This window comes from Ahaetulla prasina, chromosome 2 (assembly GCF_028640845.1).
Source record: "Ahaetulla prasina isolate Xishuangbanna chromosome 2, ASM2864084v1, whole genome shotgun sequence".
In the NCBI taxonomy this organism is placed as follows: domain Eukaryota; kingdom Metazoa; phylum Chordata; class Lepidosauria; order Squamata; family Colubridae; genus Ahaetulla; species Ahaetulla prasina.
Window position 1 is genome coordinate 211,703,296 of NC_080540.1, and position 16,405 is coordinate 211,719,700.

The following is a 16,405-nucleotide window of genomic DNA, read 5'->3' on the forward strand; positions in this document are numbered from 1 at the left end:
TCCTGCTGCCCAAGGGTGAACAATTTCATTCATCAAAGAGCCACATTGATTACAGCAGTTCTCGCCTTACCTGATCCAAAAGCCCAGTGGTGAAATCCAATTTTTTTTACTACTGGTTCTATGGGTGTAGCTTGGTGGGCGTGATGTGGCTTGGTGGGCGTGGCAGGAGAAGCTTATTGCAAAATCTCCATTCTCCCCCCCCCCCCGCTACTCTGGGACTAGCCAGAGGTGGTATTTGCCGGTTGTCTGAACTACTTAAAATTTCCACTACCGATTCTCCAGAACCTGTCAGAACCTGCTGGATTTCATCCCTGCTAAAGCCCAAGAAAGCAACCAGGTCTTTGGTGGGGGCCATCTGAATCTCTGGCAGATGCTGTTCTCCAGTGAGCAACAGACAAGATTTTTTCAGACAGCATAAGATGGTAGACAGTACATAACGGAATATAACACAACGGAGTAGAAATAAGTGACTAATAATGGAAGGGAATATGTGGTAGGGCAAAGCAAACGCGATGCAATTCACAGTATCAGATAACAATGCAGAGTCATATATATTAACATTACAAACCACAAAATACTATACAACCACATGAAAGAACACAAGAGTACACGGTACATTATAAAACACAAAGCTCAAAATGATATGATGGTAGAAGAACTCCATACCACACAATGCTCTATGTGCAATCTAATGTATACAGCATTTAATTATTTCTGTAGCAGATATGCATGGGTGGAAAAGGAGAATAAAAGAACCATTATCAGTTTAAAGAAAAGAAAAAAGGAAAAAAATCAAGGTTCCCAATTAAAAAAGATCTCATAAATCATAGACAACCACACCAGAGTGCCATTAACACCATATGTTCTAGCCGGGTATAGAATAATACAATATACAGTACTGTAGGTTATAACATGTCTTGAATCGGAACGTGAATAAAGAGATCTCTCTGCTCTTCATTGTGGGCCTTCAGTACGTTTTTTAAAAAAATCTTTCTCTCTCCAATAGATGACTTGTCTGTAATGAAGAACCAATGTTATGGGACCCAGAAATACGAGCAGTGGATAGTCGACGTGCAGAAGAAAGGTGTGGTGTTACAGTTGCCAAATAAGGAAGATGAGAGCCGAGTCTGCAGAGCTCTATTTATTTGCACGGAGCACCTCCGGGTGGGTAACTTCCTTTTTCTTGGGAAGCAACCATTTCTCTTGCCTTGTTGCTGTATTGCAGGGGTGTCAAACTCGTGGCCCGTGGGCCAGATGTGTCATGTGCTGGCCACAGCCATCTCTGGTTTAGCAAAGGGGGGGAAGTCGCGATACGTCACGTGATGACATGAGTTTGACACCCCTGCCCTGTTTCCTAATGTTTGGCATTACTTTAATCAACGGTGTATTATGAGTTACTTTGTTTAAGTGTTTTTTTCAGTGAGACCAGTCTATCAGGGCAACCTGGCTTACCCAAATATGGAATGGAGCATACTGCTTCATCTTTCACCCGCAATCCAGGAGCCTTTGCAGGCTTCCATGACAAACTATTTTATGTTAAATTTAAATTTATGAGTATAGTTCTCATCAGCTAGCCATACCCTTCTGGGATTGGAACCCAGGCTGCCTGCATATTAGGCAAAGTGAACTGTCGTAAGTCAAAGACTACGTGTAGTTTTTTCAATTGCTCCTCAGATGTGAAAGTTGATTGAAGCAAGTCATTTGAATTCGGAATGATTCAAGTTTGAAATAGGTCACATTGCTCCAGGTAGTCCTGGGGTTACAATGGCAATTGGGACCAGGTCGTAAAAGGTGATGTGGCTTAGCTTAGCAAGACTGTGTGGCTTAGCTACTTCCAGCAGTCCTCATGGCCATCGTTAAATGAAGACCTCATGTGATTGTAAGGGCTTCCCTTCCCCTTCCCCTCTTGAGTGTTGTTTGCTGCCAGGCTTTCAGAACGACCTTTTTATGGTATAAAAATAATGTAAATTATACTTTTTAATCACAGAAATACAATGATGCCTTAATCATCAATGAAGATGCCCGAACCAAAGATGCTTTGGTTTATCTGAAAGATTATTTTGAGGATATCAAAAATAGCGACTTTGATGATATTGAACATCAGCTGGCCTCAAATTTTGAAGGTACGTGTTATTTTAAAAAGGCCCTACATTCATGTTGCTTTGATAGGTCAAACTTCTGTCTGTTTCAACAGAGAAACTTGACTTTCAAAATATATTAGAAGCAATAAAGAATATAATACTCCGGCTTTCCAGTAATACTTCAATCCTCAAACAATATTTATCAACTCACTCTATCTATCTATCTATCTATCTATCTATCTATCTATCTATCTATCTATCTATCTATCTACCTCTCTCTCTCTCTCTCTCCTATCTGTCTGTCTGTCTGTCTGTCTGTCTGTCTATATCTATCTATCTATCTATCTATCTATCTATCTATCTATCTATCTATCTATCATCTATCTACAGTATTTATCTACCTACCTACCTATAGTATCTACCTACCTACCTACCTACATCTATCTATCTATCTATCTATCTATCTATCTATCTATCTATCTATCTATCTATCTATCTATCTATCTATCTATCTATCCTCTCCCTTTTTATCATCTATCTACTATCTATCATCTCCCTTTCTATCTATATATTTGTCTCTCTCCTTTTTAACTGCCCATTTTCCTAACAGAGGGACTCTTAAGTAAACAAAAGAGCAAACCAGAGATTTAAATCTTGTAGTAGCATACTTGATTGATCTGTAAAGTGAACTTAAGTTTATTTTTATTTCTGTGGAAGGTATATGCAAGAAGGGCTTGGCAGATCCCAATGAAATGCAATTGTACATGTTAAAAATAAGGGACTGGTTCTGGAAAAAAAAAAGTTTGACTCGGCTGCCTAATTTTATAATTTTCAAGTGCAAGTTCATATGCTTGATTGCTGATATATTACCAGTTAGTTCCCTGTATCATAGAAAACTAGAATGGCATGCAAAAGGCTACTGTAGCTTTGCAGTAATAACTTACAATTTTTTAGTCATATTATTAAGTGGGCATTAAGTGATCATAGCCTCACTGGGAATTAGGTCAAAAAATAGAATAGACCAATGCTAAGGAAGAGGGAGAGGGAGAGAGAGGGAACTGATAAAAGCCAGTTCCGAGAATTAAAAAACAACAACCCTGATCCATACTGCCGTGGATGAAAGGTGAAATGTAAAATTATTGTAGATAATTTTTGAATCCTTTAGAAATGCAGCTAATTACCTATACAAACAAGTATAATAAAATGTAATTATTTATCTGTGTGGTGTTAGGTTATAGTCTTGTAGGGAAGGTGTCCCTTTCCTTATCCATCTTTATACAATTGCATTTTTTTTCTCACAAGTTAATTTGCTAGAACTCAAGGCTGCTTCCGGGGATGAATTGAATGAAAACCCAAAATTGGAAGATATTAGAGAGATTTTGGGAGAGGCATATCATGTCAACCCTGAGACACGCACTATTCTCTTCGTGAAGACAAGAGCACTGCTGGCAGTAAGAAACTCTTCCAATATGGAGGAAGAGGGATTTCCCCCCATGTTTTCTGTTATGTGTGGCTTAGCACTTAAGATCAGTTTACTTGTGTTTTGAGATGGGTGGGTAATTTCCCTTGGAATGGGACCACAGTGTACTCTTCTAACTAGCTAGGGAACTGCTGAAGGCCTTCTGCTCACGTGGTAGCATTATCAGAATGGTTAGGGTCAATTTTAGCATCCCCCTCCTCTGGTTTTTGCTATTACAGTGTTGGTGATGAAAAGGAAATTACAGTATATATAAGGCTATTGTTGATTAGATGCGTAGGATGTATATAGAAATTATATGGAAGGTAGATCCGAAATATGCAATAATGTCACAGTTCTGTTGAAAATGCAGTAATGTTATGAAAAAATAAAATCACAATAAAAATAAAATTCAAAAAAAAGAAAGAAAGAAAAAGAAATTACAGGTAAGCCTCAGGTCAGAAACTGGGAGTGGAATTTCCAATGTTAAGGAATGTGCTTATATTATTATTAAAATTTAATAGTGTAAAGATATTTCCAAAGGTTCTGTGATTATGTACAAAGGGCTACGCACAATCATGCCAGCCAAGTGTGCCAATTGAAACTTAGATCCCTATTGTCACAAATTAATTTTACAGGCATTGAAGAATTGGGTAGAAGAAACACCTGAACTTAAGCATCTGAAGCCACAGGTGCTGATAGGACGTGGAAAAAGAAACCACTGTACAGGTGAGGCAACTTGGATGGACTGTATAGGTTGGGGATGGTAGTCCTCAACGTATGGCCACAAGTGGAACCAGAATTTCTATTACTAATCAAGGCAATTGTTAAGTGAGCCGTGTCTGATCTTACAACTCTTTTGGCATGGCTGGTAAGCAAATCATGGCAGTCATTAAATGAAACCAGCTTCTCCAGTGCTTTGGCTTCTAGGAAGTCAGCTGGGACAGTCCCAAATAGTGATCACATGATCCTGGACCCTGTAACCATCATAAATGCATGCTGGTTGTCAAGCATCTGAATTTTGATCACGTGATCATGGGGATGTTGTGATAGTTGTAAATGCAAGGGCCAGTCGTAAGTCACTGTCTTCAATGTTGTTGTAACTTCAGATGGTCACAAAACAAATGGTAAATTGAGGGTTACTGGTAGTAAAACTCATGATAACTAAAAAGTGAAACTATATTTCAATATGAAAGAAAAGTTTCCTAAACAGAAATTATCCAAGATCTTCCATACAAGTATATCAAGTGAGTTAGTTCATAAGAAACCACGAAACCAACATTTTTGAGATCTACGAATTTAATGCATTCTTTATGTACATTTTCAGCTTTTAACAATTATTTGAATTTCAGAGAAACTATTAAAACAATTTTGAACATTTTTTCCCCATTGCCTCTCTCAAAATATATAAAGGCCAAGGAGACCTTAATTGGATCCTTGGTTGCTACTCCCTTTTATGGATAAAGAAACATATCTAAGATTGGGTTCACTGTGCACAATGTAGTACATTATAGGTTGTTCAGTGAATCTGGTTGATTTTGCTTGTCAGAAGGTCACCAAAGGTGATCACATGACTCCAAGATCCTGCAACCATCATAAATATGGCAGTTGCTAGGCATCCAAATTTTGATCATAGTCAACTCCCAGAGTTCCTCAAAGCTGGCTGAGGAACTCTGGGAGTTGAAGTCCACAAGTCTTAAAAGAGCCAAGTTTGCAGACGCCTGCTCTAGACTGGTTAGAACTAACCTGTTTGTTTTTTTTTTCTGGAAGTATTGAGAAGTCAGGGTTTATTCAATGGATTGGAGCTGTGCACCAGGGTGGTAGAAATGTCAGACACAGGCTGACCTCTCCTGGCAGTTTCCAATAAGCATGGTTCCCACTGTCTGGCGTGAAAGACCAGGTCCAGACAAGAGGGTTCAATTAAACTGATTTATTGGTGGGCACTTGCTTAGAGTTAGATAAGTATCAACAGTACTCAAGGGGAGTTGGACTTTGTTCTTTTGTGACCGTGTAGGGATTCTAGGCCAATCCCCCTTTTCACTTTGCCCTCACATTCTACCATTCCTTCTCTTACATCACACTTTCAAGCATCGCCCCGCAACTTCATTAAGAACTGGAAACCTGTCCGTGTGTGGTATTTTGTGAAGCAGAGATTCTTACCAAGGCTAGGTTCTTTTATCACTCTGTACTTTTTCTTGATCACCCTCCGCAGACCTGTGATAAGGGCAATATTTGTATGGTTGATACTCTGGATTCTCCTTCATCATCGCTCTCTTAGGCATGACCCTCCCAAATCAGAAAGGGACTTTGGATGCCTTCAAAACCCAAGGGGACAGCAAGCTGCTAATAGCAACGTCAGTTGCTGACGAAGGGATCGATATTGCTCAGTGCAACCTGGTCCTGCTATATGAATATGTAGGCAACGTCATCAAAATGATACAAGTCAGAGGTAGGTTGGCGAAATTATTCTGAACGTAGATGTTTTAATTACAGGGGGTCCTCCACCACAACTGAGCCCAAAATTTATGTTGCTAAGTGAGACATTTGTTAAGTGAGCTTTGCCCCCATTTTACGACTTTTCGTGCCACAGTTGCTAAGTGAATCATTGAAGGTGTTATGTTAGTAACTTTTGGTTGTTAAGTGAATCTGGCTTCCCCATTGGCTTTGTTGGTCAGAAGGTTGCAAGAAGTGATCACATGACTCCGGGACATTGCAACCATCATAAATATGAACCAGATTGCCCAGCTTTTGTATTTTGATCACATGACCATGGGGAGGCTGCAAAGATTGTAACTCTGAAAAACAGTCACTTTATTCAGTGCCGTTGTAACTATGAACAGTCAAGAAATGAAGTGGTGTAAGTCGAGGATTACCTGTATATTAACTGAAGGTCATGCATATCCGCCCTAGGATGAGATACTATCAGATACATAGTGATTCAGCAAACAATACCTTGTTTGGGCCTATTATGCAAACACGTAATAGTCATAATTAGCAAAAAGTGCTTTTGAGATTGGAGGCATTATGTATTGCTTGGAAACATTGTTGCACTTCTCCAATCCAATTTCAGATAGTCCTCAGTTAATGACCATAAGTGGGAGCAGTCTCTTCCTCATTAAGAAATGTCATAAAGCAAAAAAATCATGACTGTGCTAACTTTCAGCAGCCTCTTGGGCAATCCTGGTTTCTGTCATTAAGAGTGATGTCATCTGATTATGATTTGTGGTGCGAAGCCAACTTGGCACGGCACACCTTGGGAAGCACGCAAGTGTCTTCTACAATAGAGCTGGTACATTGGCAGCCAAACTATTACTCTGCAATAGCATTGTGGTCTCCTGGCCAATGTAATAACACCATACATTGTTAATAATAATAACACTGTGATTAGTGATTTCTTGCCATTGACTTTGCTTGTTGGAAGTTGGCAGCAAAAGTTGCAAATGGTGATTATATGACTGGAGGATGCTGCGGCTGCCAGCATGGCACGCTGGTTGCCAAGTGCCCAAGTCACAATTACATGACCATTGAGATGCTGCAGTGGTTGCAACGTTGAGGATACATTGTAAATCTCCCAGCATTGTTGTAACTTTGAAAGTCACTGAATGAGTAATTGCTAACCAAGTACTACCTGTATTCCTTGTCTGGGGGCCAACATTAAAATATTACCTGGATAATATTCAGTCAGTGTTCAGGCCTAGGCCTGGAAATATTAACAGTTTTGGCTGATAACCTTCGTAAGGATTTGCAGTGAGTGAGTAAGTGTGCACCTTTTCTTTCTTTTAAATCCTTTCAGCAATTTTCAGTGCCATTAACTACAGCATCTTTCTGAACTTACTACAAGAATTGGGGGATGGCTGTTTTAAATAGCTCCGTTCTTTCATGAGTGGATGTGTTGTAGGGTCTGCCTTCTTTCTAGCCCAACTCCCACTTTTCAATAGCTTCATGAAGTGAATAAGACTTAGATGTACATCTCCATCCTGGGCTGGCCTAAACTTGCTAAAGCTCAATGGGTTCAATGGGAAGAATTGAATCACATTTAAGATAGAAGTCTAAAACCCATTTGGCCCTTATCTGCTTTGGTTGTAATTCTGGATAGCACTCCTCTGGTAGAGCAAATCTATAACCCGAGAATCCTCCTAGATATTGTTGTCGTTGGTAAATAAATAGAGGCCATGACTAGAGGAGTCTCTTGTAATGCCAGTTATGGCTTCACTCGAAGGAGGAGGCCTTGGCAACAATTATCTATCACTTTATCATGGAGAGGAAGGGATTATAAGAGTGTAATTTGGCACACAAAGGGGAATACACTGGACTGTTGGTTAAGCGTGCTTGTGGTTGCTAGAACTGGTACCTTTCTTTCAATGTGCATTCCTCATTATACTTACTCTTGTAATTCTTCCTCTTCAGATGAATGTTAAGTATAAATACTAGTTCCCTTCTTGGTAATTATCCCAGGCTGAGGTGAGCATTGAAAAGGGCAGGGGAGTGGGGAAAAGGGAAAGCTGGAATAAAACGGTTAGAGGCAAATAAACAGTGAAAGTGTGAAACTGAACAAATTTTGCAGCTTCAAGCCAGAAAGCACAATCTTGGTCATGTAATTTCTCACCTCGTGACCACTTCCCTTAGCGATGGAACTGCTAGTCTCTATTGTGGTCCCTAAAAAAGGACTACCTGTAATGTGCCATCTCCAGGTCGTGGAAGAGCAAAAGACAGCAAGTGCATTCTTGTGACGAGCAAAAAAGAACAGGAAGAGAAGGAGAGATACAATTTACAAAAGGAGGCAATGATGAACAGAGCTATTGAAGAGGTACAGAGCTGGGATGAAAAGATCTTTGCAAAGAAGGTGAGCAGATTTTTTTTTATGAGGGCTTCCTTAATGTCTCATTCAGCTGAGGGGGAAATTCTGTACTTTAAAATGAGCCAACGCTGTTCAAACACAGAATGGCTGAACCTGCTGTTGTCTAACTTTGCTTACAAGGTTTGGTTGTCATTATTTTATTTTCAAGATGGATTTGTGTGTGTGTGGGGAGGTTGATTGAGGACAACATTCCTGAGCTCTTGAGAGTAGTTGGTGCCTTGTGACTTGAATTCCATCTTTCTCTCTTCATCCCAGATCACCGAATTGCAAAAGCAGCAAATAAAAATGCTAGATTCTAAGAAAAAAACGACAGAACCCAAACCCTGGAAAAACAATCGAGTCCTTTTGTGTGGCAAATGCAAGAACAAGGCCTGCAGCACAGAGGACATCCGGGTGATTGAGGTAATCTGCTGTTGCTGCTTTTGCTTCACAGTGTCTTTTTTTGGTGGGATAAGTGTTGGAGGGTACAAATCAGCTGTGTTCCCGTTCAATTCTGAACGAGGCCTGTTTCAGTCCAAATTTGTGATTTGAATTTCAAGATTTGAATCAATAAAAGCTTTATCCATAGGCTATGAATCAGGAAAAACATATGCCTGCATCTGCTTAATTTTTGGGCAGAATAAAATGAACATCAAAATGATAGAAGCGTTAGAGAAGTGTTTCTTAAAACATTTCTCTCTGGACCCCTTCCTGCTTTTAAAAATTGTGGAGGAACCCCCTCCAACCACTTTTTGTTTGTATGTGTTATATTTATTAAAATCAATCATTGAAAACTAAAATTGTCCCATTTGCTGCCACTTCCGTTCCAATTGTTTGATGGGATTTTAATATTACATAGTTTTCAACAAGGGTGGCAAATAATTTTGATTTTGCAGATTCCTGAGAAGTTCTTCAGGGCTCCTCAGACCATTCTTTAAAGAATGCAGCTTTAGAGGATATCGATGGAAAGTTTCAGCTGGAAAGTGTTAAGGCTTTCTTTGCTATATACCCATGATGGCGAACCTATGGCACGTGTGCCTATGGCCCAAAGTGGCACACGAAGCCATGTCACCTGGCACGCGCTGCCTTTCCTGTTTGTCTTCTGGGTTTCTGGAGCACATGTGTGTGTGACAATCAGCTGTCCTTAGCACGTGCGGCAGTGCCGAAAAATGGTGTGCGCATGTGCACCGGCCAGCTGATCATCAGACGTGCATGGGTGCTAGAACCTGGCAGTTCAGCTTTTCTGGAGCGCGATCCCTTCGCACAAGCGGCAGTGCCACAAACCCGCCTGCACATGCACGCCAGCCAGCCGATTATTGGGCGTGCATGCCTGCTAGAACCAGGAAGTTCAGCTTTTCCAGACCGCAATCCAGAGCGTGCGTGTGCTCGCATGTGACGTTTCCACGTGACTTTTTTGGCACTTGGGTTTGCCATCATTGCTGCATACAGTATTTTTAATTGTTTCTCTGCACTTTATAATAGACGTGTCAGGACTAGGATGCAGGAAACACAGCAAATAACAGCTATTCGATTTTAAACTTCAAATCTACCCAAGGATTAATTTTTTAAAAATGGTTATTAAATCAAACCTTTCAATTGTAGAACTCCTTTTAAAGCTTTGCATAGCTGAGTAAACAGCATCATGAGTTTAGGTATATTTACACTTAAAAGGAGTGAAGAAAATAAATATTAGCATTGACCTGTCAAACTGTAAGGGTAAATCTTAGCACTTTGTATTTCTGGTCATTGTAAGAACATTAAACGAGAGTTCCAGCCTTTGGGTTACACATATAGGTGGAGTGTCATCTCTTGATAAATGGACCCTCTAGCATTCTAGTCCCTTTGAAGTAGTCAGATTGATGGTAAAATCAAGGACAATTGTTCCTACATTAAATTCATATAGAGAGGTATATTCACAATTGGATTGTGAATGTTTGCACCAGAGGGGATATATTTTGAAGGGTTCTGCCTTTCCACCAAAAAAATAGCCAGTATCCTCCAAAAAAAACCCCACAACTGCAAATTTTAAATGTTTCACACATTCATCCCACATATTGTGGCTTTCATGGTATTGGCAGTAAACAGGAAGGGTCATCAAAGGTCTCTAAAGCCATGTAATCTCCATGCAAGTTCATAATCCACCAAATTCCAACAATTTCCACAAATCCCGAAGACCAGAAACAATAGCTCTTGTGGACATGATCCAACTGAGATAAACTGCATTGCAGATTTTGGGAAAAACTCCTCCCAAGCGAATTCAGTGATCAGGGTTACAAACTATATGGGCTAAGGGCGAACTCTTCTTTAAAAACTTGTCTTTATTTTTAAAAAAGCAAACCAAATGAGCTCAAAGGAGTCATGCACAGATTTTTTTTTTCTGTGTTGATTTCACATAAAGATACATTTCTGAACTCCTATTACCAGGTGAAGCTTGGAATTTATGCAGTCCAAAATAAAACCTGAGCTAGCTGAAAGCGTCCGTCATGAAAAAGCCCTTCTTTATATTCAGTTGAGAGAAACTTGGTTTTCCCATTTCAGAATTAAATGTTGGAAGCAGAACTATAGAAGTTAAATGCAGCTGCTTTGACTGCTGTGCTTGAGGAAATTGACAACTGGAATATGCATGTAATTTACCAAGAGGTTATAAGTTGACCTGAAAGCAATGCAACCTTAGAGTTCTGACCAATCCATTTATAAAGTGATAACAGATAATGCTATATATTCTGTGCTGGGTTCATTCTAGGAGTCGCACCACACTGTTTTAGATGAGAAATTTAAAACACGGTATACCACAGGACCTCATAAGAAGGCACACACCTACGGGAATTTTGAGAAAAAAGCCAAGATGTATTGCCTCAATTGCCATCACGACTGGGGAATCATTGTGAAGTACAAGACCTTTGCGGACATGCCCATCATTAAAATCGAGAGCTTTTCCGTGCAGGATGTTGTTAGCAACAAGCAGTTTTATTTCCGAAAATGGAAGGATGTTGATTTTGCAATGAAAGACTTCACTGTTGAAGAAATACCTTAGTGAAGTACGGTCTGTTCAAACTTCCATTTATAATCTTGCATGACCTCGTTAATTCTATTTTAGTCAAATTGATAACTGAGGAACTATTAACTTTCCACTTACTCCAGTGTAAATTCAAACTCCAAGGTAGCTGTGACACCTGTCTGATTCTTAGTACGCTTCCATTAATTCCTCAAAAATGCTGATCTGTTTTCTTTTGATTATGCAATCTAATAATAAATATATATATATTTGAAACTTTAAAGGGCCCTTGGTGGTTTGTGGAGGCTGGGAGTAAGGGGTTGTTTTTAAATTATAGCCGTACTTGGCTATTTTAAAAAGTCAGGGACATATAGCTGAGGATAAGCTAATCAATTTAAGGTGAGGTTGAACTAGAACTGTCAATAATAGTAATAGATAAGAAAGCCAAGTTTTCATTCTTCAGATGTAAGACTAAAAGTTTTATATCAACTACCGTGTTTCTCCGAAACCCAACCCTAATTTTTTTGGGGGTGGGGCTAATATTACCCCTACCCTGAAAATAAGCCCAGGGGGATGGGCGTGGCCAGCACGAGTGGGCGGCATAGGGGGAGGAGGTAACTGTCTACCTGTAGCTGCAGCCCCTTGGGGCAGCGCAAATACCACTTTTGCCCTTCTCTTTCTTGGTGCAGTGCTTCTGCTAGTTGGGTGGCTTCCCCAAAGCTGGCAGCTCTGCGGCCAGCTGCTTTGCTTTTTCCCTCTTTTTGGGAGGCTCGCGGGAGGCTTTTTGGCAAAAGGGAGGAAAATGGGGAGGGGGATTTTCCTGCCTGTCATCCATTTCTCAAGCTCAGCACAGACTGAAGGAAAGATGACAGGCAAGAAAATCCCCCTCCCCATTTTCCTCCCATTCGCCAAAAAGCCTCCATTCCAAACCCTGAAGGTTCGGAATGGAGGCAACGGTGCACCCATGGCGCGACCAGCTCACTGAGTCTGGCCTGCTGCACCTCAAAAAAAGTAAGACCGCCTCGAAAATAAGCCCAAGTGCTTATTTTCAAGTCTAAAAGAAAATAAGACTTAGTCTTATTTTCTGAGAAACACAGTAGTTATATCTTATGTCCATGTATTATATCTATTGTTAGGCTCCCATTGCTGTTGCAACATTTTATTGCTCAGAACTCCAAAGCATGTTCCTTTCTGATAAAAGCAAAGGAGAATTTATTCTTTATTTTGAACCTCTGATTGAGAATTCACATGGAATGCAAACAAAGTAAAATCCGCAAAAGGTTCTACTGATTTTTGAAAACAGGTTTGTTACAAAAGGCTTTAATCCTGCGGTCCCATGAATGAAGGCACACACGAGCGAATGCACATATGCCGAAGAATAAAGAGCCGAGTCATTTAATCGTTTTAGCAGTAATAAAATTTCAAGGAGGGATTTGGATAAGCGCTTTTAATGCAATAGTACAAGGTTAGTAACTTCTGAGGCAGGCAGGAAAAGAAACTGGTACTGTTAATTGCCGTATAAAATGTTGGAAAGGATCTAGCCTCCACATACATAGATGATAAAAGTTTTTGTTCCCACCTACGAGTACAAAATAGATGGATGAAATACAGTACTGTAGAAAGGATGAGTTCAAATATACACATAAATCAGGCTAGTGGCCAAAGGTTAGCGTTGACAGTGTAAGAACATACCCTTTACAAGCCTTTCCCTTCAATTCTGCTTTAAAACCACCACATCCCCCAGGAGCCCCAGCCAGTCCTGAAAGTCTGGATGTTGTAGTCCTAATACGCTTGGAAGGCACTACGCTGGGGAAAACTTGCACATACTTCCCTTGTTACTGTATATTTTGTTTTTCATAATTACGGCACTTATAATTACTGAGCCTTTGTCCTCTGAAAAAGGTGGGTTTCTGGATATGAGCAGTGCTTCATTTGGGGGTTAAGATGCCATTTTGCGAATCATGTAGTTCAAGATGCCGCCATTACGAAAATAGGTGAGCTCCACGTCCGTATCAAACCTCATGATGGCTTGAAAAGTTTTTCCTGTGTCCAACTGTGGAGAGAACATAGAGGACAAGGAGGATTAAGGAAAGGTACAATGGTTTCAGAAGTTCAAACAGGGACTTTTTTCTTTTTAGAAATTATGCCAAAGCTCCGAAGATACAGGAACTCTGTGGAAATAATATTACATCACCACCACTCATACTTTTGGGGGTCCCATTGCAAGAAAATCTCTCCTAATGTCTTAAATGAGCAATCCGAAGGATGGGGAACATGAAAACCATGTTCAAATGTGCACACACAATATTTCAACAACTGTCGGGGTTCAGGGCTGTACACATTACTTACTCCTGCAACACCCATTATTAGAACACTCATCTCACATGCAGACCATCCCATTCAACACAGTGCTAAAAAGTTGCTTTTTCACTGAATTAAAAACCCTTCTTTATTCTGGGGCTCTGAACGGCTTCAGCAGCTTCGGAGGCTGCCCCTCTCCTTTGTGGCAGCCTTTTAAAAATTGGAACACTGCTATCGTATCTCCCCTTTCCTCTAGTCTAGATGTACCCAATTTCTGCAACTGTTCTTCATATGTTTTAATCTCCAGTCCCCTAATCACCTCTGCACTCTTTGAATTTAGTCCAATTTGCTTCAATAGAAACAAAAGCTTCCAAGCATGAAAATCCTGATCTCTCACATTTGAACAACAATGGCAATAGCACTTTAAACATATACTGCTTCACGGTGCTTTACAGCCCTCTCTAAGCAGTTTACAGAGTCAGCATATTGCCCCCAACAATCTGGGTCCTCATTTTACCGACTTTGGAAGGATGAAAGGCTGAGTCAGCCTTGAGCTGGTCAGGATTGAACTCACTGCAGTGAGGAATGAGTTAGCCTGCAAAACTGCATTGTAACCACTGCGCCACTGTGGCTCCTTTATAAAAGCTGCAAAGCAACAAGCCAACTTTCCCTGAAAAGGGCAATATGACTTTATAAGGGAATGTAACTTAAAACCTTAGACTATTTCTATACCCAAAGACTACTAGTATTTTCAAGCCTTCACTCCTTGAAATCTTGCAAGATCACCAAATCATAAAAGATTTGAGTGATTCAAAGTCAATTCAAGGGCTTGTTCAGGCGTCAAATTTTGTTCCTTAAACCTGACGCACAGCCACTTCACATAACTGCACACCCTTCATCTGTGCACACAAAGAGAGACACACCAACACGGAGCATTGCTAGATTAAAATAATGCAATCCCTGGAAACGCTTACTTTGATCTGGATATTCATTCCGGGCGTCAGGTCCTCCGGAATAATGATTGTGTAACGTTCCTGCCCTGTCAGTCCTAGACTCTCTGCGTCCTGGCCGGGGAGATACTGTAGAGGGATGACTCCCATGCCCACCAGATTACTACGGTGAATCCTCTCATAGCTCTCTGCAAGGACTGCTTTGATACCCTGAGGAACACACAAAGGCATTAATAGTCAAATTAAAACAAAAGTTGTAGAAAAGAAGTGGCTAATTATTTTCCCGGCAACTATGCAGACAAAAGGCCTCAGGTCCATTCTTAACAGCTCTAGGTAGGATTGGGAAAAAGTCAATGGTTGGTGATGCTGTGCTAGGTAGATTAGCGGTCCATCTCAAAGAAGTAACTTCTCCATTTCCTGGTTTGTGAAGCTAGCTATCCAAAAGCTACGAAACAACAAGCCAACTTTCCCTCAAAAGGACAATCCCATCATAAATAGGAACATATGAACTGAAGGAAGACATGGCGAGCACAGCAGAGGAGAGGGTCACTGAAAAATCCAAATATATAAATGTGTGTGTGTGTGTGTGTGTGTGTATATATATATAGAACTTTAATCTCGAATTTATGGAGGTTAAATTCATCCAAAATAAAATTCAGTATTATTGGGCTCTGAACATATACAGTTGGGAGAAACAAACGCACTAATATCCTTGAATGTCTTGTTGCTAAACCCCAATGTTTAATTTTGGCACTATGGCCTCTTATGGACTAAATTTCATAACAAATAGTACATTCATTCAGAAGTTGAACTACTGATGATGGGGAATATTTGGCGTGGTGATGTTATCTGTGCAAAGGATTTAAAATTGGAATTGAACTCCTGATCATGAGCCAACAGTATGACAAGGTTGGTAAAAATGCAAATTTAGATTATCTAACAAGTTTAGTTTCAAAATCAGAGGAATGGATCCACTGTATTGGTCAGAACCCACTTGGGAGTGCGAAGACCAATTCTGGCCACTACTCTTCAGAAGAATTCAAAGAGTAAGAAAGCAAGGTAATGCAATGAGATTTATTAGGGATGATGATTAGTTTTGAGAAAAGACCACAACTGAGCCTCAAATTTTTGTTGCTCAGCGAGATAGCTTTGTTATGACTTTCCTTGCCACAGTTCTTAAGTGAATCACTGCAGTTGTTAAGTTAGCAGCACGGTTCTTAAGTGAATCTGGCTTCCCCACTGACTTTTCTTGTCAGGTCACAAAAGATGACCCCAGGAGAGTGCAACTGTTATAAATGTGAGTCAGTTGCCAAATGATCAAAAAAGAAATGAAGTCATGTTCTTCAGTGCCGTTGTAATTTCTGTCACTAAATGAACTGTTGTAAATCGAGGACTACCATGTAAAATAATGTCAACATGCAAGGATATATCTGAAAAAGAATTCCCAGAAGAAAGAGGTGTTTGACACAGAGAATGAATAGATAACAAAAAACAGAGAGCAAGAGATACCGTATCTTTCAGTGTATAAGACGCACCGGAGTATAAGACGTACCTTAATTTTGGGAGACGAAAACAAGAAAAAAAGAATTCTGCCTAGCAGAGCCACACAGATCCATTTGGCTTTTACTGGAGCACACCAGTCTACCTTCTTTGAGAATAGAGGCACCGGTCTACTAGCTGCCTACAGCGCTGATCAGCTGTAGTGCGGCCCTCTGAAGCATCGCGGCAGATACAAGAACATTTTCATGAGGACACACAGAGGCTGATAACTTCCGAAGGGTGGGG

The 16,405-nt window shown here is 40.3% G+C and overlaps 2 protein-coding genes across 4 annotated transcripts in view; one reads left to right on the forward strand and one right to left on the reverse strand.

The window, feature by feature from the left end:
* The window catches only part of RIGI (RNA sensor RIG-I), a 54,062-nt gene extending 42,440 nt beyond the window's left edge, over positions 1 to 11,622 (forward strand). Inside the window, exons 12-19 of one of the 2 annotated variants that reach the window (XM_058167176.1) lie at positions 1,007 to 1,164; positions 1,988 to 2,123; positions 3,384 to 3,532; positions 4,176 to 4,266; positions 5,816 to 5,986; positions 8,229 to 8,380; positions 8,651 to 8,797; positions 11,118 to 11,620. In XM_058167176.1, the coding sequence (XP_058023159.1) occupies positions 1,007 to 1,164; positions 1,988 to 2,123; positions 3,384 to 3,532; positions 4,176 to 4,266; positions 5,816 to 5,986; positions 8,229 to 8,380; positions 8,651 to 8,797; positions 11,118 to 11,408 (1,295 nt within the window). In that variant the 3' untranslated portion in view covers positions 11,409 to 11,620. Of the gene's footprint in view, positions 1 to 1,006; positions 1,165 to 1,987; positions 2,124 to 3,383; positions 3,533 to 4,175; positions 4,267 to 5,815; positions 5,987 to 8,228; positions 8,381 to 8,650; positions 8,798 to 11,117 lie in introns of both variants that reach the window. The other variant, XM_058167175.1, reaches the window with a different exon arrangement.
* A 1,179-nt stretch (positions 11,623 to 12,801) lies between these two features.
* ACO1 (aconitase 1) overlaps positions 12,802 to 16,405 on the reverse strand; it is a 56,564-nt gene continuing 52,960 nt past the window's right edge. For both annotated transcript variants that reach the window (XM_058170602.1, XM_058170604.1), the window contains exons 20-21: positions 14,645 to 14,830; positions 12,802 to 13,422 (exon numbers count right to left, since the gene is read on the reverse strand). In XM_058170602.1, the coding sequence (XP_058026585.1) occupies positions 13,309 to 13,422; positions 14,645 to 14,830 (300 nt within the window). In that variant the 3' untranslated portion in view covers positions 12,802 to 13,308. The remainder of the gene's footprint in view (positions 13,423 to 14,644; positions 14,831 to 16,405) is intronic.